The following is a 27,870-nucleotide window of genomic DNA, read 5'->3' as shown; positions in this document are numbered from 1 at the left end:
CTCCGCGCATACTTAAAAATTTTCCGCATATAGTATACATCCGGGTATTTCTCACGTACTCAGTCTTTTCGTACTATCTAATGTGAACGCACTGCATACTTATTTTGACGTCACACTTAGTATGAGTAGTACGTTAGTATGCGATTTGGGACACAGCCCTGGACCTCCTGTATGTTAACGTGAAGGAAGCATACAGCTCTTCTTCTCTCCCTCCTCTGAGGGGGGGGGGGGGGGGCAGACCATAACCTGATTCACCTTGATACCACCTACAGGCTGCTGGTGGAACGACAGGTGGCCACCACGAGGACTGTAAAAGTTTGGTCTAAGGACACAGAGGAGGCACTGCAGGAGTGCTTGAATGTCACGGACTGGGACCTTTTTAAAGAGGACTATGGTGAGAACATTGAAGGCCTCTCCCACTGTATCACAGACTACATCTGCTTCTGTGAGGACAACATTGTCCAGACCAAAAAGATCCTCTGCTTCTCCAACAACAAGCCTATAAGGACATTAAAGGCCTCCTTAACGGGAAGAAGAGGGCTTTCATGGCTAAGGACTGGGATGGACTGAGGGCTGTTCAGAAGGAGCTTAAGAAGAAACTGAGGGAGGCCAAGAACAGCTACAGGGAGAAGATAGAAGCCAAGATGGGGCAGGAGAACTCCAGAGAGCTGTGGAGTGGAATGAAACAGATGACAGGCTTCAACAGACCTGCACCAAAAACTGAAGGAGACCCAGAGTTTGCTTCTGAGCTGAACCTATTCTTTAATAGGTTCGACACAACCCCCACCTCTGTGAGCTCAGAGAGTGGATCTGGGTCTTCACACCCCACCCCAGCCCCCACTCACACCTCGACTGGAGACTCTGCCTCTGCCTCCTCCCCCATCATCGACACATCTCCGCCCCCCTCCCTCAGCTGGCTAGTGGCTCCTACAGACAGTTCACCCCCTTCCCCCTCCCTCTCTCCCTGCCTCACACTCATGTACAGCCAGGTACAGAGGGAGCTCTCCAAACTCCGCACCAACAAAGCCAGTGGGCCGGACAACATCAGCCCCAGAGTCCTCAGAGTGTGTGCCGGGCAGCTTGCTGGAGTCTTTCAGCGCCTCTTTAATCTCTCCCTGAGGTTGATGAAGGTGCCCAACCTGTGGAAGACCTCCTGCATCGTCCCGGTACCTAAGAAAGGACGTCCCAGCGCTCTCAATGACTATAGACCTGTGGCACTGATGTTGCATGTCATGAAGACCTTTGAGAGGCTGGTTCTTCAACACCTGAGGACTCTGCTCTCTGCTTTCTTGGACCCCCTGCAGTTTGCATACCAGCAGCACATCGGCGTGGAGAATGCTATCATCTTCCTCACCCACAGGGCCCTGTCACATCTGGAGAGGCCTGGGGGCAATGTGAGAGTCATGTTCTTTGACTTCTCCAGTGCCTTCATCACCATCAGGCCCTGGCTCCTGGGGGAGAAGCTGCTGGAGATACAACTGCACCCCGACACCACAACTTGGATCCTGGACTACCTCACAGGCTGGCCGCAGTATGTCAAGGTGGACGGCTGCATCTCTGAGGTGGTTACAAGCAGCACAGGAGTACCCCAAGGAACCGTCCTGGCACCCTTCCTCTTCACCCTCTTCACCTCTGATTTCCGGTTCAACTCTGGTTCCTGTCACCTCCTGAAGTTTTCCGATGACTCCTCCATTGTTGGATGCATTACTGATGATGACGAGGGCGAGTACAGAGGACTGATTGAGAGCTTCGTCATGTGGTGTGACAGCAACAACCTGAAGCTCAACATTGGCAAAACCAAGGAGATGGTTGTGGACTACCGGAGGAGCAGGAGGTCCCCTGCCCCCCATCATCATCCAGGGGGAGGAAGTGGAGAGGGTGGACTCATATCGGTACCTTGGGGTCCACATCAACAATAAACTGGACTTGTCCCACAACACGGACACCCTCTTCAGAAAGGGACAGAGCAGGTTGTTCTTCCTGAGGAGACTCAGGTCGTTTGGCATCCGCATCAGGCTCCTGAAGACTTTCTACCAGTCTGTGGTGGCCAGCGCACTCTTCATTGCCGTGGTGTGCTGGTGGGGTGGCATCAAGACTGGTGAGGTCAACAGGCTTAACAAACTGGTGAAGAAGGCCCGTTCTGTTTTGGGCCTTCAATTGGACAATCTGGAGACCGTGGCAGAGAGGAGGATCATGGACAAAATCAGGGCAATCCTGGACAATCTCTCTCACCCTCTCCACGAGGAGCTGTGGGACATGGGCAGCTCGTTCAGCCAGCTCATCATCCCACCCAGAAGCAGAACTGAGCGCTTCAGGCGCTCCTTTGTGCCCACCGCCATCAGACTCTTAAACAGCAGCGGAGGCCACAGTACATCACTGCTCTGACGCCCCCCCCTGTAATTACTGTACATAACTCCTGTTGATTACTGCAGTTAACTCTTGTTACCCTCACAGTGTCATTTTAATATCACTGTCACTTTACTTCACTGCACTGCATAGCTCAGTTGTCCTGGATGACACTTTTTCGACATTGTGAAAACCTCATACTGTGTGCTGCTACTGGTCAGTTTATTGTTTCCCCTTTTTGTTTTGTTTATTATATGTCACCCTTGGTTTGTCCTAAAAATATGTGTAATTCTTGAACCCAATGCATGCTACTACCCTTGTATCCTTGTAGTTGCCCTGTGCTGCTGCCATATCTGAATTTCACCTCTGGGGACCAATAAAGGATTATCTTATCTTAAAAACATAAAGTACAGCAGAAAATACACACACACACACACACACAGGCCGGGATTTGAACCAGGGATCTTCTTGCTGCAAGGCAAAAGTGCGAACCACTATTCCACTGTGCAGCCCCTCCTCAGTAGGTCTGTAGGGTAAAAAGCTGGTCCAGAGTTCCACGACCAGGACAGAATCCACATTGCTTCTCCTGAATCTGAGGTTCTACAATCGCTCAGTCTCCCTTCCTGAACCCGAGAGTAAACTTTTCTGAGGAGGCTGAGAAATGTGATACCCCAGTAGTTGGAGCCCGTCCTCTGGTCCCCCTTTTTGAAAATGGGAACATCCATGATGCCCATGCAGCAGTGAAGATGAGTTTCAGCCAAGACAGTCCATGACTGTCTGAGCCTTCAGAACCTTGGGTATAATCTTGTAGAAGTCTAACACCTCTACCACAGAGCAGCTACTTGCACTACTTGTGCCACAGATAAGGTGAGACCTTCCCCGAGTCTTCACACTTCAGCTTTCCCTCACTGAAGCATCAAATAGTTTTCCAGAAACTCCACCAGACCAACCAAAAGTCTTTCCTGAACTCCTCCCACACTCAAGTTTTTACTGTAGTGACTAATGAAGCTGCAGCCCTTCTGGTATGTGACTCTTTTTTCAGGAGACCTCTGGACCAATCAAGCTCAAAAGGACGGCTGATGTGATACAACAACAAAGTTGTTCATTTACCTCTGGCTAAGGTGCTGTGGTACTAAGTACAGTTATGAGGAACGTTATGCTCCAACATGGTGTTTGTTTTGGCCAATCCATGTCTGGCACAGAAGTCCAACAGCAGAACACCACTGGGGTTCAGATCAGGGAAGCTGTTTCCCCCTATCATCTTCCTCCAGGTTTCTAAAACATTGTACATGTGAGTGTTCAAGGTCTCTCAGAGGAACTATGGTGTCTTGAGGTGAAACCCCTCCAGGAACCATCCAGAGACTCCAAGAAAGCAGAAAACTCTGAGCTGCTGTTCAGAACATAACCTGTCAGAGTTTTCCCTCAATGACATGTGGTCACAGAGAGATGACCCTCTGGTTCTCTGAGGAAACTCCAACAAAGCAGAACTCACCAGGACCTTGTAAATTCCCCCACCCAGCACCTTTCACCCTGGACCACCCTGATACAGGAGGAGTCTGGTTCCAGGATCTTTGCTATGTGTGGAACTGAGTTCAACTATTTCCATCCAGTGCTGCTCCTCCTCCCAACAACCAGAGTCCATCACATCCAGGTTCCTGTCCTGTCCACCATCCTGCTCACACTGCACCTGACCCCAAAGACCATCTCTGTGAGTGGTGGGTCCACTGGGTGGAGGTCCATGTAACTTCCTGGTCTGTGTCCTACCAAACCCCATGGACCAAGACTCAGCCACCAGCCAGGAGCTCCTCTACTCAACTTGGATCCAGGAGGACCACCTGGATCCATATCCCGGGTAAGGTAGGACTCCTCCTCATTACTGGAATTACTCAGACTCATTTATCTGCTCTTAGTGGACATTCAATGTCCCATAAAATCAACCAGTGTCCTCCAGTCCCTTCTTGTCCTGCAGCTGTGCAGCAAATACACAAATAGAACTGAGGGTGAAAGAAAAGCTGGAAACAACTAGAATCCTGCAGTGACTCAGAGTCAGAGCATCAGTATTTTGAGGCAGACTGCTTTGTTTTCAGCTACAGACTGGATCTAAAGATGGATGCAGCCACAGAGACATCACTGGTTGGTTTCTGTTCTACTGCTGTCAGACCATTTACAGTCAGTTTACAATCAAGTTAAATTCATCTGAATGATTTCTCTGTAGCTCCTGTGAGCAGTGTTGCCATTTCAGAGACTTTGTCGCCGGATTTAGACATTTTTCACACTTATTTAGAGACTTTATTTCCAAAAGCACCTCATGACAAATATAAGAACTTTGTGTAAAAATCTTGGCTGCAGATTGGGCCCATGACTGAAAACAGAACATTTCTGTGGTTGTTTGTTCTCAGATGGAGGCTGTGCACAGAGTCAGTAAAAATAAAGACTTGGTATTTTCTCACTTCTCTGAGGACGGTTTGACATGAAATCTCTGAATTGTCAGCTCAGTGGTTGTTTTTAACTCCTGTGTTTGTGGTCAGATCACGTTCTAAAATCAGGACTTCAGATGAAGCTGCTGCTGGTTAACATGGATGAGTTCCACTGTTCCATCCTGGTTCTAACCCTGACAGCAGAAACATCTGGACATGAGAACAGCTGGACTGTAGTTCAGCTGTATTCATCAGAGGGCTGTTACTCACGTTGCCATGCTGTGATCTGATGCTCAGGGATCCTCACTGTGAAGATGATGATGTTCTTGGTGGCTGCTCTTCAGTCTCTGAATGACATTAAAACAGAAATAATTCACCTTAAACAGCTCCACTGGTCTGAGGTGTAGAAGTCTGTAAATAGCAATCAGATGTAAAAGAGACAAATACTGAGTGTTAAAGTCCAACTCCTCTGTGGTCAGTATTTGACATCATTTACTAAATGTAAGCTGTGAAATTCAGCTCAGTTTGATGTGAACAGAATGAATTCACATGAGGTCAGAATCCTCCAATATGATGTCATGGACACAAAGATTGTCTCTGACAGCACTCAGTGGAGAAGCAGTTTAACAGTTCAGGTTTGAGGTCTGCCAGCAGCTCAGCAAGGCTAAACGTAGCATTAGCTCATTAGCATGAGCAGAATCCAGCTGAGGCTGATGGAACACAGTTAGATCTGCAGGGATTCACTCACAAACCAAAGCACACCTTCATCAGTAACACACATTAAACTCTGCTGGACATTTGATTGGTTTCTGTTCAAACTGTCTGTGATCAGATCAGTCATGTAACGTCCAGAGGAGGCAGCAGGACTTGGTTTAAACTCTGGTCCTGATGGTGTTTTAAAGAGCAGTGAAGGAGGCTGGAACAAGCATCTCTGAGCAGAGAGGATGCTGAGATTCACTTGTAGCCTCTTTCAGTTGGTCTGTCTTTGGAGGAATCCAGTGATGCTGATGTTTGACTGACGGCAAAAACCTGGAGATGAAGATCCAGAGTTTAAAGAGGAGCTGAACTTCATCCTGGTCATTATTTGGTGGACTTCAGTGGAACTGTGAGGTTGGTCAGTGAAGTGTGAGGAAATACAGGAAGTAGGAACCCCAGTGACAGATGTTCAGAGTCCAACACGGATCAAAGGCGTGTTGAGTAGACCTGCATCATGTGAACATCTGGAAGTCTCTCTAGTTTCAGCAAACTTTAGTCACTTAATCAGATTTTACATGTTCTTTGTATTTGGAGACTACACCTGTGGTCATGTTAGCTGTGCAGCGTTGCCATGGTTACAGGTGTTCTTCTCATCAGCAGTGAGGTTCATGGAAAAGGCTTCTTCACAGCAGACTGATGGTGGATTTATTCTTCTCCAGAAACACAGACCACAGACTGTATAGAAGTTTATCTGCCCCACCAGATGCAGACCACAGCTGTAATCCTGTCATTATCTGATATTTAACGCAGCTTTGTTCCCCTTCATCCCTTCACTACAACAAACAACAACCAGCACAATGAAATGTAAAGTTCTGAAGTTTGGATCATGAAGCAGCTCTGCTAGTTGTTCCCCTGGATTTTAATATGACAGTTAATGACAGTTGTTGTAAATGAACCAAATAATATTTAGCTTCTCACATTCAATAATTAATTTGGTTTGAAAACGGAATGAAGTTTGTTGTCATTTGATAAAAGATTAAATAAATATATCAAGATGAATACTTTAAATCACTGATAGAGACCATTTATGATATCAGCTAAAAACATTTAAAAATGTGACATAAAAGGTTTGGATTTTCTGTGGTTTAAGGTGTGTGTATGACGTGTTCAGAGCTGCCAAGGAAAATTAAGTTTTCATGAAGCATCAATTAAAGAGTCAGACCATCAATTTACCTGGAACGCTGCAGTTCTAGTCTCCTGTAAACATTCCACCAAAACATTCAACCACAGCTATTCTGAGGAAACACTGAAGCTTCATCTTGTTCTGAGCTCCACCTAAGATGATGGTTCTGGTTTATAGAAACCCTAACAGGACAGATTGTTTTCCTCTTCAGCTGACTGGATGATGAAGTCTCTCTGCTCTCTGTGACACTGAACATGTTTTTAATGAACACCAGCAGCACCAACTACACCAATCAGCTGAACAGCCACCATCAAAGCATCTAACCCTAACCCTGCCCAGTTTGGACACTCACCCAAGACTCTTGTGGAGCTTCTCTAAGACTGTTAGAGTCTTTTCAGCCTGAAAAAAGGTTCTTCCACTTTTATCCAGCCTTTGACATGACGTCTTCATTTCTTCTAGGTCTTTATTGGTTCAAAAGTCCCCTTGACTTCTTTCCAGCTCTTCTGTTTCCACATGTCTTCTCTCTTCTGTCATTTCTAACACAGAGACAACAGTTCCTAAAGCAGCAGCAAAGCTAAATGTTCCAGTGAATGGAAGTGCAAGAAACCAGACTCCCAGTGCAACTCCTCCACCAACGAGGCCAAAGCTTCTGTGTTTGCTTATTTACTCCTGCACCTGTTTTTATTGAGCAGCAACATTCTTAAAGTAAATGGTTGTATTTATATAGCGCTTTCATGTGACACATCACGTTCACCCATTCACACACTGATGGTGGAAGCTGCCATGCAAGGTGCTAACCATGACCCATCAGGAGCAATTAGGGGTTTGGTGTCTTGCTCAGGGACACCTCGACATGAACACAACAGGCCGAGGATCGAACCAGCAACCTTCCAGTTACAAGACGGCCACTCTACCCACTGAGCCGTGCCCCGCCTCTTATCATCAGTTCATTGTTGTGAAAAGCTTGATCAATGAACCAACAAGTTCATCATTAAAAAAAAGATCAAGTGGATAAACTTTGTTCCATCTTCTTTTTGGGTCCAAGTCCATTTTCACACAGCTTTGTTCAGATCGCATCACTTCAGAGTTTTTCCTCTGCAGAGCTGCAGCAGTTTTTACAGTCTGAGGATAACAAGCTGTGTTTTCATTATCAGACTGTTTGTTCTTTTATTTCTGCCTCAGTGTTCAGATCTGCTGTCTGTAAAACCACTAGTGCATAGTAAAGTATTTACACTGAAATCTGAATATGCACTTTATACTCCAGGAGAAACTGTCTTAGATATGAAGAGCTGTGATGGAGCTGATTCCTCCTGTTGGGATTTATTTGTTTAGATGTGTTGCTAGTTTATTACTGACTTTATTACTGCATTATTGTGCCAGTTAAATTAGTTATACTGATCTGAGAATGAGTAAGAAGGATGTAAGCATCATTCCTGAGTTCTGAAGGAATGAATAGATGAGAGATCAGGTCAGAAGGAATGCAGCTGCTTACGTACATAAAACACACATCATGGGAACGCCCACATCACATCTAATGATGGGGAACAAGGTGAACAAAGAAGTTCTGACTGAACCTGACAGCACTCAGGACAGGAACCGGGTCAACAAGAAACCACCACAGAGGACATTTACAGCTGGAGATATGAGGGTCAGGAAGGAGGTTTTCTCTCAGAACACAGTGCTGCCTGATTGGAGGAATCATGTGCCAGCAAAGTTGGAGCGAAGTCTAAACCACGCCCCCACTAGTTTCAACCAATCATAATGGTAAGAGTATAACATGTCTATGTTCTGTTGGATCAGAGCTCACTGCTGACTGAGTCCTCCATCCAGTTTTCCTCATCATTGAAGAATAAACAGCCGACAGAGAGAGAAGTAGTTTATCTTCACTCTCCAATAAAATAAAACGATGACACTTCAGAACATGAAACCAGTGAAGATTCTGCTGCACCAGTAAACTGACTCTGACCTTCTCCCAGTTTGGTACCAGGGTTCTGAAGTTCTGAGTCTCTGAGGGGTCCGGTCCCTCCACCTCTGACATAAAACTCTAGAACTAAACTACAGCTGACTCAGAATGTACCTGAATGCAGTTTGTCTGCAGAGCAGCAGACAGACGAGGCTCAGCATCATTTCCTATTTTATAAACTGCTGAGAGGAAGAACAGCGAGTGAAGAACCAGAGCAGGATTCAGGAAATGATCAGCAGCAGAAAAAGCAGCAGGAAAGTTCTGATGAGAGGAAATTTAAGTTCCATCATTATGAAGAGTTTAACTTTAGAGGATCATCTGCCAGAGTAATGTCATTAAAGGATCTTACCTGAGCTGCTGCTTCAGACGATCTGAGGAGCTGAGGAGGAGAATCACCTTTTTATAGGTAAAGATGTGGTCACATGATTTCTGAGAAACCCAGAGTCCCTCATTCCATCCTGTTTTTTTCTGAAGGTTTGACAACGTTTCACTACAGCAGCTATCAGCATAGTGTGTGTGTGTGTGTGTGTGTGTGTGTGTGTGTGTGTGTGTGTGTGTGTGTGTGTGTGTGTTACTCTGATCACGTGGTTTCACAGAAACAGTGTGACTTCAGTGAAGTGAACCAAACCTTTCAGATAAATTCCAGCTTTTAATGTAACTGAATAATAATGATAAATAAATCCTGTAATTCTAAATACTTCCTGTTGTTTCTCATGAGGTTTCATCCACAGTTCATCTGTGTCCTGCTGAAGAAATCTGATATTTCTGCTCATTTCTCACACTGAAATGTTCCACATCATCAAACTAATGTTCATATTTATTTAAGATCAGACAGAGATAACCCATAAAACGTGAAATACAGTTTTTAAGTCATGATTTATTAAAGATTCATAGAAAACCTTCTCTCCCCTCCATCAGCATCAGAACAGTGAAACCAGGTCCTTTATTTCTGCTGCAGACTGAAAACATTTGGGTTTGACATCAGACGATGAATATGAGACCAGAGATCAACAGTTCAGATTTTATTTCAGGTTTTTACATCTGGATCTGATACACAACTTAGAAGATAGAACCTTTAGTTTGAACCCATCTTTCATGTGACCAACAGTCCTAGAACATGTGACTGGCAGGTGTGTTTAGTTGTCCTGGTGGGTCCTATTCCATGGATTCTTCTACAATAAACAGAGCTCAGTGTCCACGTTCAGGTTCAGGTTTGGGTTTTTCTGTGCAGACTGCATCTATGGTTAGAGGAGGAACCAACATGAAAACCAGAGAGCTGTCTGTGGAGGAAAACAGGAAACTATGAAGCTGAGAGAAGATTTAAAATCAGAGTCACTGATCAAACATTGATCAGAGCCAGTAGAACCATCTGGAACATCCTGAAGAAGACAGAAACCACTGATGGACTAACAGACATGGAATGGGTAGAAGAAGGAAAACAGCAGCAGCTGATGACAGAAACATGGTGAGAACTGTAAAGAAAGAACCTAAAACAACCTCCAGAGGGCAGCAGTGAAGAATCTCAGTCTACTGTTGGCTGAAGACTTCATGAACTAAAGTACAGAAGCTCCACCAGAAGATCCAACCACTCATCAGCAAGAAGAACAGGAAGAACAGGCTGGAATTAACCAAAAAGTCCAGAGATGAGACTCAAAACGTCTGGGACAAAGTCTGATGGACTGAAGAGACAAAGACGAACCTTTACCAAAGTGACACTTAAAAAATCTTTTCTTTGAGGAAAGACAAAAATTGTCAGGTCAATTTGAGATCAATCTGTGTGACAAAGTAGTTTAAAAGCAGGACTGGATTCACTCCACATTCACTGTTCAGTGTTCAGGTTCAGGGTTATGGAAATATCTGGAACAATGAATAAAGAAGTTTGAGATGTAAAAGACAAGTCTTTCAGAGTTCCTGCCTCCAGGAGGTCAGACTGTGGAACTGGGAAGTTGTTCAGGTGATAATTCAACCACTGTGACCAGATGATTGTTTGTTGGACGATGAAACTTTTATCATAATGATCATTTTCAGGAGACCAGAAAAGTATTCTAGCTATTGTTTTTGTGATCTGTTTTCATTTCGTGACAGCAGAGTGAACACACCTCAGAGGTTTGAACAATTTTCCAAAGTGGAATTTACTTCCTGCACAACAAGTTTGTCCAACAACAGACGGACTCTTCTAGCAGCTGATGAGACACGGATAGAATAAGACTGAGCATGAAATGAGGAATGTTCATGTATTAATGTTCAATAAGCAGTAAATGGGAGGTGTGCTAGCTGGACAGTCTGTGACATTCAGCATCCTCTTCCATAGTGATCCTCACAGACGTCCTTCAATCTCCTTCTGGCCTGAAAAACAGAGTTCTGTTGAAAACTGAACTGTGTTGTGAAAGTATTCAGCCCCCTTGAACTTTTCAACCTTTTGCCACATTTCAGGCTTCAAACATAAAGATCTCTGCACTGCTGCCAACTCCTCAGTAAGGAAAGTCGCTGTTGGCTGTCCTAAAAGTCGCTAGAAGTCGCTAAATGACGTCATCGCCTAATTTGCATATTTCCCAGTTTGCATGTAATTGTAATCAACGTTGTAGGAGAGAGGAATAACGTTGTGGAAGAGACCAAAAAGTGAGTATAAAACACCCAAAATATGTTTTTGTACTAGAGGCTAAATGCTGTGGTTTATTTTAGTATGACAGTGAAGAAACATTTTCGTTTATATCCCGCTCCATAAGTCTGGATGGGATCTGTAGTGACTGCGCATGTGTGAATCATCTGCCGTCTGGCCGCTGAGTGATGTGTCCTCTAATCAGACACTGGGTCTACTGTGGGGTTACTGGACTGACAGTCTGTGCTCTGGGAGGGGGAGAAGCTCACAGCAGCACCTGCTGCTTGTTGAAAACAGTAACTGCAGAATGATCCCAGTTTTCCTGTCAGAGTCTCCAAAACGGCAGAAAAAGTCGCTAGATTTGTCGCTAGTCGCTTTTGACCAAAAAAAGTCGCTAGCAGCTTTGAAAAGTCCCTAGATTTAGCGAGAAAGTCGCTAAGTTGGCAACACTGCTGCTCTGCAGTGCATGCTTCCCGTTGTCACTATGAAGGGGCGGGCCATAAAGCAACTAACCAATCATGGCACGTTTCTTCTAAAAAAATGTCACTTTGACCAATCCCTATCCTTCTGACTGAGAGCTCAGAGCACTTGCTTTGTGTGAGTGACAGGAGGGTGGGCGTATACTCTGTAAGGCTTCTCGCTGCTGTCTCTGGCCTGTCTGCCAAAAAGCAGATCAACTTTTTTCATTGGCCTGCCAGTCCGTGGCTGGCCTGTCCAGGCAGGCCAATAAGGAGGCAGGCCACCGGGAAAAGTCCCGCCTCTCCCGATTGCCAGTCCGGGCCTGGGCAGAGGTGAACATCTGTGAGCAGCAGTATGGTTTCATGCCAAGAAAGAGTACAACAGATGCAATATTTGCTTTGAGGATGTTGATAGAGAAGTACAGAGAAGGTCAGAAGGAGCTGCATTGTGTCTTTGTAGATCTGGAGAAAGCTTCTGACAGGGTGCCCAGAGAGGAACTGTGGTTTTGTATGAGGAAGTCTGGAGTGGCAGAGAAGTATGTTAGAGTGGTGCAGGACATGTATGAGGACTGTAAGACAGTGGTGAGGTGTGCTGTAGGAGTAACAGAGGAGTTCAAGGTGGAGGTGGGAGTACATCAGGGATCAGCTCTGAGCCCCTTCTTGTTTGCTATGGTGATGGACAGGATGACAGACGAGGTTAGACAGGAGTCTCCATGGACTATGATGTTTGCAGATGACATTGTGATCTGTAGTGAGAGCAGGGAACAGGTGGAGGAGAAGCTAGAGGCGTGGAGGTTTGCCCTGGAAAGGAGAGGAATGAAGGTTAGCCGCAGCAAGACGGAGTATCTGTGTGTGAATGAGAGGGACCCAAGTGGAAGAGTGAGGTTACAGGGAGAAGAGATCAAGAAGGTGGAGGATTTTAAGTACTTAGGGTCAACAGTCCACAGCAATGGAGAGTGTGGAAAAGAGGTGAAGAAGCGTGTACAGGCAGGCTGGAACGGCTGGAGAAAAGTGTCAGGTGTGATGTGTGATAGAAGAGTTTCAGCTAAAATGAAAGGAAAGGTTTACAAAACTGTGGTGAGACCAGCCATGTTGTTTGGTCTGGAGACAGTGTCCCTGAGGAAAAGACAGGAGGCAGAGCTGGAGGTAGCAGAAGTGAAGATGCTGAGGTTCTCTTTGGGAGTGACCCCACTGTTTCCCAGGTTGAACTGTAGTTATTGAGGACTCACATTTAAACAGTGAACAAAGAAGTCATTCCTTCAGTCTATAGTGTGACAGAAGATCTTTGTCCAACAGAAACAAGACAAAAAATGAATATTTGCAATTAAAAATCAACCAGTAATTCCAATGTCATGGTTCTATCTGCTGGACTGATGAAGTTCTGATGAAGTTCTGAGGATCAGAAATGATGGAAAAAGTCCACTAAAAAGTGATAAATCTGGACCCACCTCTATGGACTTCAAGGACCTGGAACTATAAAAAATATACTGAAGTTACTGAAGGTAAAAGTGATTCAAGCAGCTAATTTTGAAAGGGTCAAGTGATAAGTCCTGGTTAACTTTTAATGGCAAATATTTGTTTTTTTTATCGTTTTTCTATTGGACAAAGATCTTCTATCAAACTAGAAGGAATGATTTCTTTCTTCACTGTAATGATATGAACCATCAATAACTACAGTTCAACTCAGGACACAGTGGGTGTAACCTGCCAGTGGTCACAGTTCACATCATCAACCTTTGGAATTACTGGAAGATTTCCCTGATGGCAGAACAAATGTGATCGACAGAGATGAGATAAAAGCTGCACCCACATGAAAACAGATTACATCTCAACCAAAATGTGCTGGTTTCTTTTAGTTTCACTTTTTGTTCTGTCAGTTACAGGACTCGTTTGTAGTTCGTTTCACTGCAACATTGATTGTTGATTTGTCAAAAATGCATACAGAAAACAAATCTTTTGTATTTTACACTTAATATGTGAACTATTATGTATATATATATATATATAAATATCCTTACAGTGACTACAGTGCTGTGCAATATAATTTAACCCTTGTGTTGTCTTTGGGACAAAATTGATCCATCCACTTTGTTTAATAGAATAGAAAAACTCCTAAATGTCCTTTTTTCAACCTGAAGTTTGAGGACTTTTCCTAAAGTGACCCCAACATTAGAAAAAGTGAAACATTGTTTTTGATTCTATTTTCATCAAAGCTGAACATCAACAGGATACAAAGATCATCTCTGGGTTATTGTTGACCTGGCAGTTAAAAATCAGTCACATAGGACTAAAGGTGCAGGTGCCACATCATCCAGCTACAACAAATCTCAAATCTGAACAGTTTCAAACAAATGAAACATTTGTGGAAAGCATCGTTTCCTAACAGGGAATGTGTTCAGAGGCTGTGAAGATGCTGCAGAAGACAACACCAGCAGTTCTCTCTTTGCTGCAGCCATGAGTGTAGTTTCATGGTTCAGTATGATGTAGAAATAGCCCACATGTTCTTACTGTCACATGTCACCCCTTCATCCCATGGTTATCCACAGTTCTTACATCCTTTGTTACCGTCTGCTATGCCTCCGTCTTACCTTTTGTTATCACACCTTTGCTATTTGTGTTTCCCAGACTCTGTGATCCAACTACCCTTCTGTTCTGTTTTCTTCCCCTCAGTTACTGATGAGCAGCGACACAAATTAATCTCAGTCTACCTTGGTATTTACTGACAGCTTCCTCTCTACCCTCTGATCCATCCTCTGAGATGTTCCTTTTGTCTTACCTTCTGTATTCACCTACAGTCCCCTCTCTACCCTCTGATCCATCCTCTGACATCCCTATAAATGTGAACTCTCCAAATGTTCTGGGTCAGTTTACCTTCTCAGACTCATGCTCTGTGTTGGTCAGCCCACTGTATGCCAGAATACCAACAAACACCCCACTGCAGCAGACTTTGAAGGACGAAGAGCGAAATTTCTTCAGCAAGTACCCAGCAGGTCATAGATGAGATTTAGAACAGAGTTACTTTTCACCCTACAGCTAAATAAGGAAAGTATGGTTATGACAAGGTAAAACCAACCATGGATGAGATTATTTCAGACTGTAAAACAAATACTGTGCACATGTGATGAATACATCTGTAAAGTCCATGCCACACACTAGCATACTGTCCCACATGCACTAATTGGAGTTTAATACGTTCTTCATGTTTTGTTTGCATCTATTATTTTATTCTTATAGTTGTTGTAGGATTTGCACCTTGTAGGTAGAAGCAATGATTTAAAAGATGTGAGAAGAAAAGTATTTTGTAGTTGAGTTCTGTAGTTTTCCATCCCATTGTGCAGTATACAGTATGCGGTTTCTGCACATTTATGCTGCTTTCTGCACATTTATGCTGCTTTCTGCACATTCCTGCGACTTTCTGCACATTTCTGCTGCTTTCTGCACATTCCTGCGACTTTCTGCACATTCCTGCGACTTTCTGCACATTTATGCTACTTTCTGCACATTCCTGCTACTTTCTGCACATTTATGCTGCTTTCTGCACATTCCTGCTACTTTCTGCACATTTATGCTACTTTCTGCACATTTATGCTACTTTCTGCACATTCCTGCTACTTTCTGCACATTCCTGCGACTTTCTGCACATTCCTGCGACTTTCTGCACATTTATGCTACTTTCTGCACATTCCTGCTACTTTCTGCACATTTATGCTACTTTCTGCACATTCCTGCTACTTTCTGCACATTTATGCTGCTTTCTGCACATTCCTGCTACTTTCTGCACATTTATGCTGCTTTCTGCACATTTATGCTACTTTCTGCACATTTATGCCGCTTTCTGCACATTCCTGCGACTTTCTGCACATTCCTGCTACTTTCTGCACATTTATGCTACTTTCTGCACATTTATGCTGCTTTCTGCACATTCCTGCTACTTTCTGCACATTTATGCTACTTTCTGCACATTCCTGCTACTTTCTGCACATTCCTGCTACTTTCTGCACATTTATGCTGCTTTCTGCACATTCCTGCTACTTTCTGCACATTTATGCTGCTTTCTGCACATTCCTGCTACTTTCTGCACATTTATGCCGCTTTCTGCACATTCCTGCGACTTTCTGCACATTCCTGCGACTTTCTGCACATTTCTGCTGCTTTCTGCACATTCCTGCTACTTTCTGCACATTTATGCCGCTTTCTGCACATTCCTGCTACTTTCTGCACATTTATGCTGCTTTCTGCACATTTATGCTACTTTCTGCACATTTATGCTGCTTTCTGCACATTCCTGCTACTTTCTGCACATTTATGCTACTTTCTGCACATTTCTGCTGCTTTCTGCACATTCCTGCTACTTTCTGCACATTTATGCTACTTTCTGCACATTTATGCTACTTTCTGCACATTTATGCTGCTTTCTGCACATTCCTGCTACTTTCTGCACATTTATGCTACTTTCTGCACATTTATGCTACTTTCTGCACATTCCTGCTACTTTCTGCACATTTATGCTACTTTCTGCACATTTATGCTACTTTCTGCACATTTATGCTGCTTTCTGCACATTCCTGCTACTTTCTGCACATTCCTGCTACTTTCTGCACATTTATGCTGCTTTCTGCACATTCCTGCTACTTTCTGCACATTTATGCTGCTTTCTGCACATTCCTGCGACTTTCTGCACATTCCTGCTGCTTTCTGCACATTCCTGCTACTTTCTGCACATTCCTGCCACTTTCTGCACATTCCTGCTACTTTCTGCACATTTATGCTACTTTCTGTACATTTATGCCGCTTTCTGCACATTCCTGCTACTTTCTGCACATTTCTGCTGCTTTCTGCACATTTATGCTACTTTCTGCACATTTATGCTACTTTCTGCACATTTATGCTGCTTTCTGCACATTCCTGCTACTTTCTGCACATTCCTGCTACTTTCTGCACATTTATGCTGCTTTCTGCACATTCCTGCTACTTTCTGCACATTTATGCTGCTTTCTGCACATTCCTGCGACTTTCTGCACATTCCTGCTGCTTTCTGCACATTCCTGCTACTTTCTGCACATTCCTGCGACTTTCTGCACATTCCTGCTGCTTTCTGCACATTCCTGCTACTTTCTGCACATTCCTGCCACTTTCTGCACATTCCTGCTACTTTCTGCACATTTATGCTACTTTCTGTACATTTATGCCGCTTTCTGCACATTCCTGCTACTTTCTGCACATTTCTGCTGCTTTCTGCACATTTATGCTACTTTCTGCACATTCCTGCTACTTTCTGCACATTTATGCTGCTTTCTGCACATTCCTGCTACTTTCTGCACATTCCTGCGACTTTCTGCACATTTATGCTACTTTCTGCACATTCCTGCTACTTTCTGCACATTTATGCTGCTTTCTGCACATTCCTGCTACTTTCTGCACATTTATGCGGCTTTCTGCACATTCCTGCTACTTTCTGCACATTCCTGCGACTTTCTGCACATTTATGCTACTTTCTGCACATTCCTGCTACTTTCTGCACATTTATGCTGCTTTCTGCACATTCCTGCTACTTTCTGCACATTTATGCTGCTTTCTGCACATTCCTGCTACTTTCTGCACATTCCTGCTACTTTCTGCACATTTATGCTGCTTTCTGCACATTCCTGCTACTTTCTGCACATTTATGCTGCTTTCTGCACATTCCTGCGACTTTCTGCACATTCCTGCTGCTTTCTGCACATTCCTGCTACTTTCTGCACATTCCTGCCACTTTCTGCACATTCCTGCTACTTTCTGCACATTTATGCTGCTTTCTGCACATTCCTGCTACTTTCTGCACATTCCTGCGACTTTCTGCACATTTATGCTACTTTCTGCACATTTATGCTACTTTCTGTACATTTATGCCGCTTTCTGCACATTTATGCTGCTTTCTGTACATTTATGCTGCTTTCTGCACATTCCTGCTACTTTCTGCACATTCCTGCTACTTTCTGCACATTCCTGCTACTTTCTGCACATTTATGCTACTTTCTGCACATTCCTGCTACTTTCTGCACATTCCTGCTACTTTCTGCACATTCCTGCTACTTTCTGCACATTCCTGCGACTTTCTGCACATTTATGCTACTTTCTGCACATTCCTGCTACTTTCTGCACATTTATGCTGCTTTCTGCACATTCCTGCTACTTTCTGCACATTCCTGCTACTTTCTGCACATTTATGCTACTTTCTGCACATTCCTGCCACTTTCTGCACATTTATGCCGCTTTCTGCACATTCCTGCTACTTTCTGCACATTCCTGCTACTTTCTGCACATTCCTGCTACTTTCTGCACATTCCTGCTACTTTCTGCACATTTATGCTGCTTTCTGCACATTTATGCTACTTTCTGCACATTCCTGCTACTTTCTGCATATTCCTGCTACTTTCTGCACATTTATGCCGCTTTCTGCACATTCCTGCTACTTTCTGCACATTTATGCTACTTTCTGCACATTTATGCTACTTTCTGCACATTCCTGCCACTTTCTGCACATTTATGCTACTTTCTGCACATTCCTGCTACTTTCTGCACATTCCTGCTACTTTCTGCACATTTATGCTACTTTCTGCACATTCCTGCTACTTTCTGCACATTTATGCTACTTTCTGCACATTCCTGCCACTTTCTGCACATTTATGCTACTTTCTGCACATTTATGCTACTTTCTGCACATTTATGCTACTTTCTGCACATTCCTGCTACTTTCTGCACATTTATGCTACTTTCTGCACATTCCTGCTACTTTCTGCACATTTATGCTACTTTCTGCACATTTATGCTACTTTCTGCACATTCCTGCTACTTTCTGCACATTTATGCTGCTTTCTGCACATTCCTGCTACTTTCTGCACATTTATGCTGCTTTCTGCACATTTATGCTACTTTCTGCACATTTATGCTACTTTCTGCACATTTATGCTACTTTCTGCACATTCCTGCCACTTTCTGCACATTTATGCTACTTTCTGCACATTCCTGCTACTTTCTGCACATTTATGCCGCTTTCTGCACATTCCTGCTACTTTCTGCACATTTCTGCTACTTTCTGCACATTTCTGCTACTTTCTGCACATTTATGCTACTTTCTGCACATTCCTGCCACTTTCTGCACATTTATGCTGCTTTCTGCACATTCCTGCTACTTTCTGCACATTTATGCTGCTTTCTGCACATTTATGCTACTTTCTGCACATTCCTGCTACTTTCTGCACATTCCTGCTACTTTCTGCACATTCCTGCGACTTTCTGCACATTTATGCTACTTTCTGCACATTCCTGCTACTTTCTGCACATTTATGCTGCTTTCTGCACATTCCTGCTACTTTCTGCACATTCCTGCTACTTTCTGCACATTTATGCTACTTTCTGCACATTCCTGCCACTTTCTGCACATTTATGCCGCTTTCTGCACATTCCTGCTACTTTCTGCACATTCCTGCTACTTTCTGCACATTCCTGCTACTTTCTGCACATTCCTGCTACTTTCTGCACATTTATGCTGCTTTCTGCACATTTATGCTACTTTCTGCACATTCCTGCTACTTTCTGCATATTCCTGCTACTTTCTGCACATTTATGCCGCTTTCTGCACATTCCTGCTGCTTTCTGCACATTCCTGCTACTTTCTGCACATTTATGCTGCTTTCTGCACATTCCTGCGACTTTCTGCACATTTATGCTACTTTCTGCACATTCCTGCTACTTTCTGCACATTTATGCTACTTTCTGCACATTCCTGCCACTTTCTGCACATTTATGCTACTTTCTGCACATTTATGCTACTTTCTGCACATTTATGCTACTTTCTGCACATTCCTGCCACTTTCTGCACATTTATGCTACTTTCTGCACATTTATGCTACTTTCTGCACATTTATGCTACTTTCTGCACATTCCTGCCACTTTCTGCACATTTATGCTACTTTCTGCACATTCCTGCTACTTTCTGCACATTCCTGCTACTTTCTGCACATTCCTGCCACTTTCTGCACATTTATGCTACTTTCTGCACATTTATGCTACTTTCTGCACATTCCTGCTACTTTCTGCACATTCCTGCTACTTTCTGCACATTCCTGCTACTTTCTGCACATTTATGCCACTTTCTGCACATTTATGCTACTTTCTGCACATTTATGCTACTTTCTGCACATTTATGCTACTTTCTGCACATTTATGCTACTTTCTGCACATTCCTGCTACTTTCTGCACATTTATGCTGCTTTCTGCACATTCCTGCCACTTTCTGCACATTTATGCTACTTTCTGCACATTCCTGCTACTTTCTGCACATTCCTGCTACTTTCTGCACATTTATGCTACTTTCTGCACATTTATGCTACTTTCTGCACATTCCTGCCACTTTCTGCACATTTATGCTACTTTCTGCACATTCCTGCCACTTTCTGCACATTTATGCTACTTTCTGCACATTCCTGCTACTTTCTGCACATTTATGCTACTTTCTGCACATTCCTGCTACTTTCTGCACATTCCTGCTACTTTCTGCACATTTATGCTACTTTCTGCACATTCCTGCCACTTTCTGCACATTTATGCTACTTTCTGCACATTTATGCTACTTTCTGCACATTTATGCTACTTTCTGCACATTCCTGCTACTTTCTGCACATTCCTGCTACTTTCTGCACATTTATGCCACTTTCTGCACATTTATGCTACTTTCTGCACATTTATGCTGCTTTCTGCACATTTATGCCACTTTCTGCACATTTATGCTACTTTCTGCACATTTATGCTACTTTCTGCACATTCCTGCTACTTTCTGCACATTTATGCTGCTTTCTGCACATTCCTGCCACTTTCTGCACATTTATGCTACTTTCTGCACATTCCTGCTACTTTCTGCACATTCCTGCTACTTTCTGCACATTTATGCCGCTTTCTGCACATTCCTGCTACTTTCTGCACATTCCTGCTACTTTCTGCACATTCCTGCGACTTTCTGCACATTTATGCCACTTTCTGCACATTCCTGCTACTTTCTGCACATTTATGCTACTTTCTGCACATTCCTGCTACTTTCTGCACATTTATGCTGCTTTCTGCACATTCCTGCTACTTTCTGCACATTCCTGCTACTTTCTGCACATTTATGCTACTTTCTGCACATTCCTGCCACTTTCTGCACATTTATGCCGCTTTCTGCACATTCCTGCTACTTTCTGCACATTCCTGCTACTTTCTGCACATTCCTGCTACTTTCTGCACATTTATGCTGCTTTCTGCACATTTATGCTACTTTCTGCACATTCCTGCTACTTTCTGCATATTCCTGCTACTTTCTGCACATTTATGCCGCTTTCTGCACATTCCTGCTACTTTCTGCACATTTATGCTACTTTCTGCACATTCCTGCTACTTTCTGCACATTTATGCTACTTTCTGCACATTCCTGCCACTTTCTGCACATTTATGCTACTTTCTGCACATTTATGCTACTTTCTGCACATTCCTGCTACTTTCTGCACATTCCTGCTACTTTCTGCACATTTATGCTACTTTCTGCACATTCCTGCCACTTTCTGCACATTTATGCTACTTTCTGCACATTTATGCTACTTTCTGCACATTCCTGCTACTTTCTGCACATTCCTGCTACTTTCTGCACATTCCTGCTACTTTCTGCACATTTATGCTGCTTTCTGCACATTTATGCTACTTTCTGCACATTCCTGCTACTTTCTGCATATTCCTGCTACTTTCTGCACATTTATGCCGCTTTCTGCACATTCCTGCTACTTTCTGCACATTTATGCTACTTTCTGCACATTCCTGCTACTTTCTGCACATTTATGCTACTTTCTGCACATTCCTGCCACTTTCTGCACATTTATGCTACTTTCTGCACATTTATGCTACTTTCTGCACATTCCTGCTACTTTCTGCACATTCCTGCTACTTTCTGCACATTTATGCTACTTTCTGCACATTCCTGCCACTTTCTGCACATTCCTGCTACTTTCTGCACATTTATGCTACTTTCTGCACATTCCTGCTACTTTCTGCACATTTATGCTACTTTCTGCACATTTATGCTACTTTCTGCACATTCCTGCTACTTTCTGCACATTTATGCCGCTTTCTGCACATTCCTGCTACTTTCTGCACATTTATGCTACTTTCTGCACATTTCTGCTACTTTCTGCACATTTATGCTACTTTCTGCACATTCCTGCCACTTTCTGCACATTTCTGCTGCTTTCTGCACATTCCTGCTACTTTCTGCACATTTATGCTACTTTCTGCACATTTCTGCTGCTTTCTGCACATTCCTGCTACTTTCTGCACATTTATGCTACTTTCTGCACATTCCTGCTACTTTCTAGGACATAGAAGTACTGTCTCTTGCTAAACAAATAATGCTTACACCTGTGCAGCACCTTCAGCAGCAAATACAGTGATGATAAACCTCTACTTTAGTAAAGGCAGTAGTTATAACATGTGTCATGTAGTAAAAACGAGTGGTGTCCACTGATTCAATCCAGTCGTTCTGTCCTCTAAAGAGGTAAAACTCAGACATTCACAAAGTGTGTGATGCAGGACAGGTTGTTTCTTCATGTAAAACAGATTTTTGGTTGAAAGTGAGCTGCTCTATCTTAGAGGCTCAGTGGAGGCGGCTCATTTTGGGCCCTGAGGACGAGACGAGCGTTCAGAATGTAAAGACATCATGAGGGTTTAATGTCAGCGGATTGATTGATGTTGATATTGGGATCTGATTGATGATGTTTCAATGATTCCACCACAGAAAATTCAGAGTTCTAGGAGTCAGTGAAAACTCCAGACTGCCATGACTTTACCAGTGGATGCAAACTTTTGCTCACAACTGTCTGTTTATTGGCAGCACAGCAGTCCATGGTAACATCAGTGGAAGACAATATTTGTGTTTGTGTTCTGTAGTTTCATTATTTTCAACAGAACGTTGGTTTCATCGTTGACGCACAGATTGCAAATGATTCTGTCTCTTTATGTCTTCTTGGTTTATATTGAGCTGTGAGAGAAATTCCAGAGTGCTCTACAAATAATTTGATTGATTCCATGAAAAATCACATAAATCCTGTTCATGAGCTCGCTATCATTAGTCTTTAACTCTTTTCATTAAAATTCTGTTTGTCTTCTTTCATTTTCTACGTGGTTAAAACTGTTTGCTGTGTTTATATAAAATATGAAAACCACATTTCAAACTTTTCCCCTCAAAGCAGGACGATTTGTCACACAGGAAAACACAGTGATGCATAAAAATACAGCTTTTAGATGTTCATGATTTATCATTTTGGCCTTTTTTAGCTTTTTCTTTAGGGTTGATATGTAAAGGGATACTTAACGGATTGTATCATAGAAGACAGGGAAACTCTGCATAAATGACAGTAAATTGTCTGTGGCAGCGCTCTCTCTCCTCACAGGTGTGTGGCTCCCTGATGACTTCCAGGTGTAGACGATTCATGATCAGCAGGTGGAAGCCAGCAAGCCAACCACTGCAGCCTCATTTAAAGGTGGCTTCATCTTCATCCCACAGTGAGTTCTGTGAGTTGAATAGTCTGAGCTGTTTAGTCTTTCAGTAATTCTGTTTTTGTGTGTTTTAGTGCTGACTTCTGCCTGCTGTTGGTGACCTGGATCCTCTGGTTCTTCCGTCTACTACCTGGATTCCATGGACCAGGATTCTTACATCTTCTCCCACCTGTCTTCTACAGCTGCCAGCTCTCAGGAAAGTGCCCCTCCATCCTGGCCTGCTTCCTCTCTGTCTGACCCCCAGGACACCAAGTACCATCATGGAGTCACCTGAACCCTGGAGAGAAAGGATTCCTAATCCTCCTGTTGAAGAGAAGCTGGCTCTGCTCTGTATGGACGCTGCCCCGCCTTGATGTCAGTCAGGTTTTCCAGCCCAGCAACACCAGAAGTGATTTTGTGACGTTTCCTGTGAAGACCTTAGAGGTAGTCTGTCTATCTAGTTGGTTTTGGATTTAGTTCTGAGCTGTTTCAGTATTATTCGAGGCTAGGTTTAGCTTAGGTTAGTTCTTCCCCGTTTAGTTGTCTTCCTGCCTTGGTAATGCAATAGTGGATCAACTGTTCCTTCAGCTGTCATTAGTCCTCCCTGCCACTAGTGGTCAGAGTTCACTTTATGTGACTTCAGTATTTCTGTTCCTTAGTTCAGTTTCTGTTTGTAGTCCAACTGTGTTTATTCCCTGTTGCTGTAATAAAATAAGCTTTTTCAAACTACTTGTGATCTACTCTCTCATTTCCTGCTTCTGAGCCTCCAGCACCCGCTGTAACAATTGTTCTAAATTCTCATTCAAACATTCATTCTGCTCCTAAACCACTTAAACATTTTAAACAAATACCTAAAATGTTCTCATGTTAGTAATATGAATTCTTAGGCAAGTTATTTGTCTTTATGTGTAACAGATATCCTGTTAGCAAATATTTTTTTCTTTGTTTTTTTTTTTTTTTTTTTTAGTTACAAACTTTAAACTTAAATTATCTTTGCACAACATTTGCTTTTAAATGATGAAACTGTGTTTGATCTAAAAGTGTAGAAAATGGAAAAAGCTCTGAGATGAATCTGGACTGGAGAGCAGTCCTACAGACTGAACATGGAACCTGAAACTGAGACAAAGGAAGACCTGGTGGACAACAGATGTAACATACATCCATCCACACCCAGCAGGGAAGTGATGCTTCCTGGAACCCACTATGAGGGTTTGCTGAGGGGGAATCTCACAAACTAAAAGCATGAACCTCATTAAAATTAGCATTTTTTTCCTCACCAACTCAGCACAGATGTTCCCCCCCTTGGTGCAGATCTGAAAATAAAAACATTACAGTTTTTCTCACTGGATAAACCCTAAACTCCATCCACTGCACACATTTCTCTAAAACAGGACTCTGCTGTCTAAACCTTGAACACTATTCATGGTTTGAACAAAGTTTCCAAAACTCTGGAACTCCTTTTCCTAAGACTGAACATGTTTTTTGCTCATTTGAACACACTTTTTCACTCAGCACACATTTCAAAGAGTGAACACCAGGAAGCAGAACTGGGACACTGTTCAACACTGCTGTTACCATGGAGACACAACAGGTCAAAACTGAAAACACTTTATCCACATGGATGATTCAGGTCATCACATTCCAACAATCACCACCTTTATTCTTTATTATCTTTATAAAGTGGAGTTACAAGGAGCTTTAACATCATTAAAGTCTACAGAACATTAAAACAATCAAAGAAGACATCAAACATCAGAAAGACTCAAATATTCCTCATCTTCCCGTTCTGTGTAGGAGGCTTTAAAGCTTTTGGTCCTGAGACCCTGATGGAGCTTTTTAACAGTCAGGAGGAGATCAAACAGTGGAAAACATTTCTATTTTCTGATCAACTGATTACATGAGAGTTTAAAACAAGCTGTGGTTTATAATCATTAGTTTCCTCCATCTTCATGGTAAATGTCCAGCTGCTGCTCTGTCTGTCTGCTCAGCCTGATGTCTTTCATTTCATCCATCTTTTCAGAACTTTCCCAGCTGTCTTCATTCCACTCCATATGTACCGCACTGCTCCTTTGTTTCCTTCTTCCTGTTTTCTTTTCATCTTCTCCAGCATATGGACCTTCTCTGTGTCTCCTTTCTCCTTCATCTTCTCAATCAGGAAGTCCAGCTGGACGGAGGTGGAAACTGAATCAGCTTTCATTCCTCTCTCTGTTACTTTCCATGCAGTCTCTAATCCAAACTTCTCTCTCTTTGTTCTCTGTGTGTCCAGGCAGTTATTAAACAGGAAGTAAACAGGGTCATTGTCCTCATCTCTGGTACATTTGATCTTTGCATCTTTAAGTGCCTGAAGAACATTTTCTGGATATTTGAGTGTGTGATGAGAGCTACGATGTTTTCCTCTATATTGTTTCCAAACAGAGACATCACTGAATCAAAGATGTACAACAGTTGATCACTCACTCGATTTTCACTGGCCTTCATCACCAGACCCACTGCATTAACTTCATGAACTCCATCATCTGATTGAAACCAGACCAACAACCTTTGAGGGACGAGGAGGTCACGTTCTTCTCCTCTGGTGTCTCCAAATCCAGGAGTATCGATGATGGTCAGAGAGTAGGGCAGAGTTTCACCTTCAAAACCACAAACCTGGTATACGATCACATCTGATGTCTGACTTTCTGCCTGACTTCTCTTCTCCTCATCTACGATCTTGTGGGAATATTCATTTTACATATCTATTAAACTATCATGTTTTTATTGCTTTCTGCTTATTACTTATAATCATTTTAATTACTCTTTTGCTTATCAATTACAGTCATCATTTTATTACTTTTTACTTATCACTTATAATCATCATTTTATTACTTTTTACTTATTGCTTATGATCATCATTTTATCACTTTTACTTACAATCATCATATTAATTACTTTTGCTTATTACTCATGATCATCATGTTATTACTTTTATTCATTACTTACAATCATCATTTAATTACTCTTTTACTTATTACTTATATTCATCATTAACCTTCGTTGATCATATTATGTGTGCTTACAACTTGTATTAACCCTATAATCAAATGTAATTCAAGTGCTTATGAATGCATGTTTGAGTCTAGCTCATTAACCTGGAAAAGTGTTGATCTAAGCAGGTTGTGCAGGTTTCAACATCTAACTTAAAGGAAAGTGTGTTTAAGGTAAATGCTTGATGCTCCACTTGACTAAAGGCTTGTGGTTACAAACTGACCTTTCAAAGAGCTGAGGGGAAAACTCTCCCCTCGCTTCAAACTAACAAACTGAAATAAGAATAGCATCTAGGATGGCAGTTTAGTGTGGACAGGTGACAGTTTTAAAATTAAAAATAAAGAACATCCGTTAAAACTATGCAATACCTGGAAGAAAGAGGGGGGTCTGCGGTTACAGAGATGAGCTTGTCACGTACTCACAGAGGACAGAGACAGGGCAAAAGGTTCAAACAACAGCTAGATGTTTAAACAAGAATAAAAGTTAAAAGTATTAAACCAAAAACAATATGGGGAATTAAGATTAGAATATAATGTCATTAAGAAAATACTTAAAGAAAATGTAATCAACAATGTCTTAACATTAACAGTAAATTGGGGACAGGCATAGAAATCTTATATTAACCTATGAGGATCCTAGATTAAAATAGGGATAAAATCAGATTAATCTGCCTTATACAAATAATTAAATTATTGATATTGTTGTACTATTATGAAATATAAATTTAATAAGCTGAATTAATAAAACTCAAAGCTCAGCATAAATTGAGCAAGAAGCTCAGACCTGTTGTCTGCAGAAAGCTGAGTTGTAGTCTGTGTAAAGCTCACAGGAAGTCACACCTCAGGCAGCACATACACACACATGCAAAGTACTCTCATACAGGGTGAAGACGGCTGTGGTTGGACGAAGACTGAAGACATCCGGCAGTGTGAACCAATCAGAAGACAACAGCTTCTTAGTTAAAAACTCATGTAATAGTTTAGAATTCGCTCTTTGTTGTGAACAGCTGCATGCAGAGGAATATTGTCTTAGTTTAAGTCAGTCTGATGCAGCTAGATCAACATGGAGTCTGCATGCATGTATTTTCTGTACTATCCAATGCGTTTTTACTAAATATTCTTAAATGAATATTTTGACTCTGGGTCATCCTTGTCTCCGAGTGTTTTTTCCCTCATTAACAGTACCAAAGAATCCGCTCTGACAAAATGGAGGCACGGACGGGGTACTGTTATTTGAGGTACTCAATCAATTTTGGAAGAAGAATTGGAAGAGGTCCGGGACCGGAGATTTCCGGGAGGACCTGACGGGAGCTCCGATCCACACAGAGACTCACAAGGCTGGCCAGCCAAAAAGAACAAGGTAAGCAGAAACCTGTTGTTCTAACCGAATTCTGCATATTGGGCATAACTAAATTTGTGAGTCCTGTGGGGTAAGGAGAGACCTGTCTCAAATGAATGAATTTGAATTGTAATCGTTAATAAGCATACATTGGTGCTGAGTTGCATTGGATGGTCAGAACTTTATTATCTTTTAAACCGGTGACTGGATAGGGAACTGTTGACTCTCAGTCTTAAATTGGGATCAGTTGGTCTGTACCAGAGTGATGAGATGATGAAGTGTGATGTGTAACGTGAAACTGCCCTTGC

The 27,870-nt window shown here is 42.6% G+C and overlaps 1 protein-coding gene across 4 annotated transcripts in view; it reads right to left on the bottom strand.

Moving 5' to 3' along the window:
- The window catches only part of LOC110946179 (septin-5-like), a 200,908-nt gene that overhangs the window by 116,211 nt on the left and 56,827 nt on the right, over window positions 1–27,870 (bottom strand). Inside the window, exon 4 of one of the 4 annotated variants that reach the window (XM_051938404.1) lies at window positions 25,111–25,316. The exons of the other annotated variants lie outside the window; for them this stretch is intronic. Within the exon in view, the coding sequence (XP_051794364.1) occupies window positions 25,200–25,316 (117 nt within the window). The 3' untranslated portion in view covers window positions 25,111–25,199. Of the gene's footprint in view, window positions 1–25,110; window positions 25,317–27,870 lie in introns of those variants that run through there. 4 annotated transcript variants of the gene reach the window in all.

Source organism: Acanthochromis polyacanthus, chromosome 18 (genome assembly GCF_021347895.1).
Source record: "Acanthochromis polyacanthus isolate Apoly-LR-REF ecotype Palm Island chromosome 18, KAUST_Apoly_ChrSc, whole genome shotgun sequence".
Classification (NCBI taxonomy): domain Eukaryota; kingdom Metazoa; phylum Chordata; class Actinopteri; family Pomacentridae; genus Acanthochromis; species Acanthochromis polyacanthus.
The sequence above is the reverse complement of the archived record's forward strand: the minus strand, read 5'-3'. Positions and strand labels throughout refer to the sequence as shown.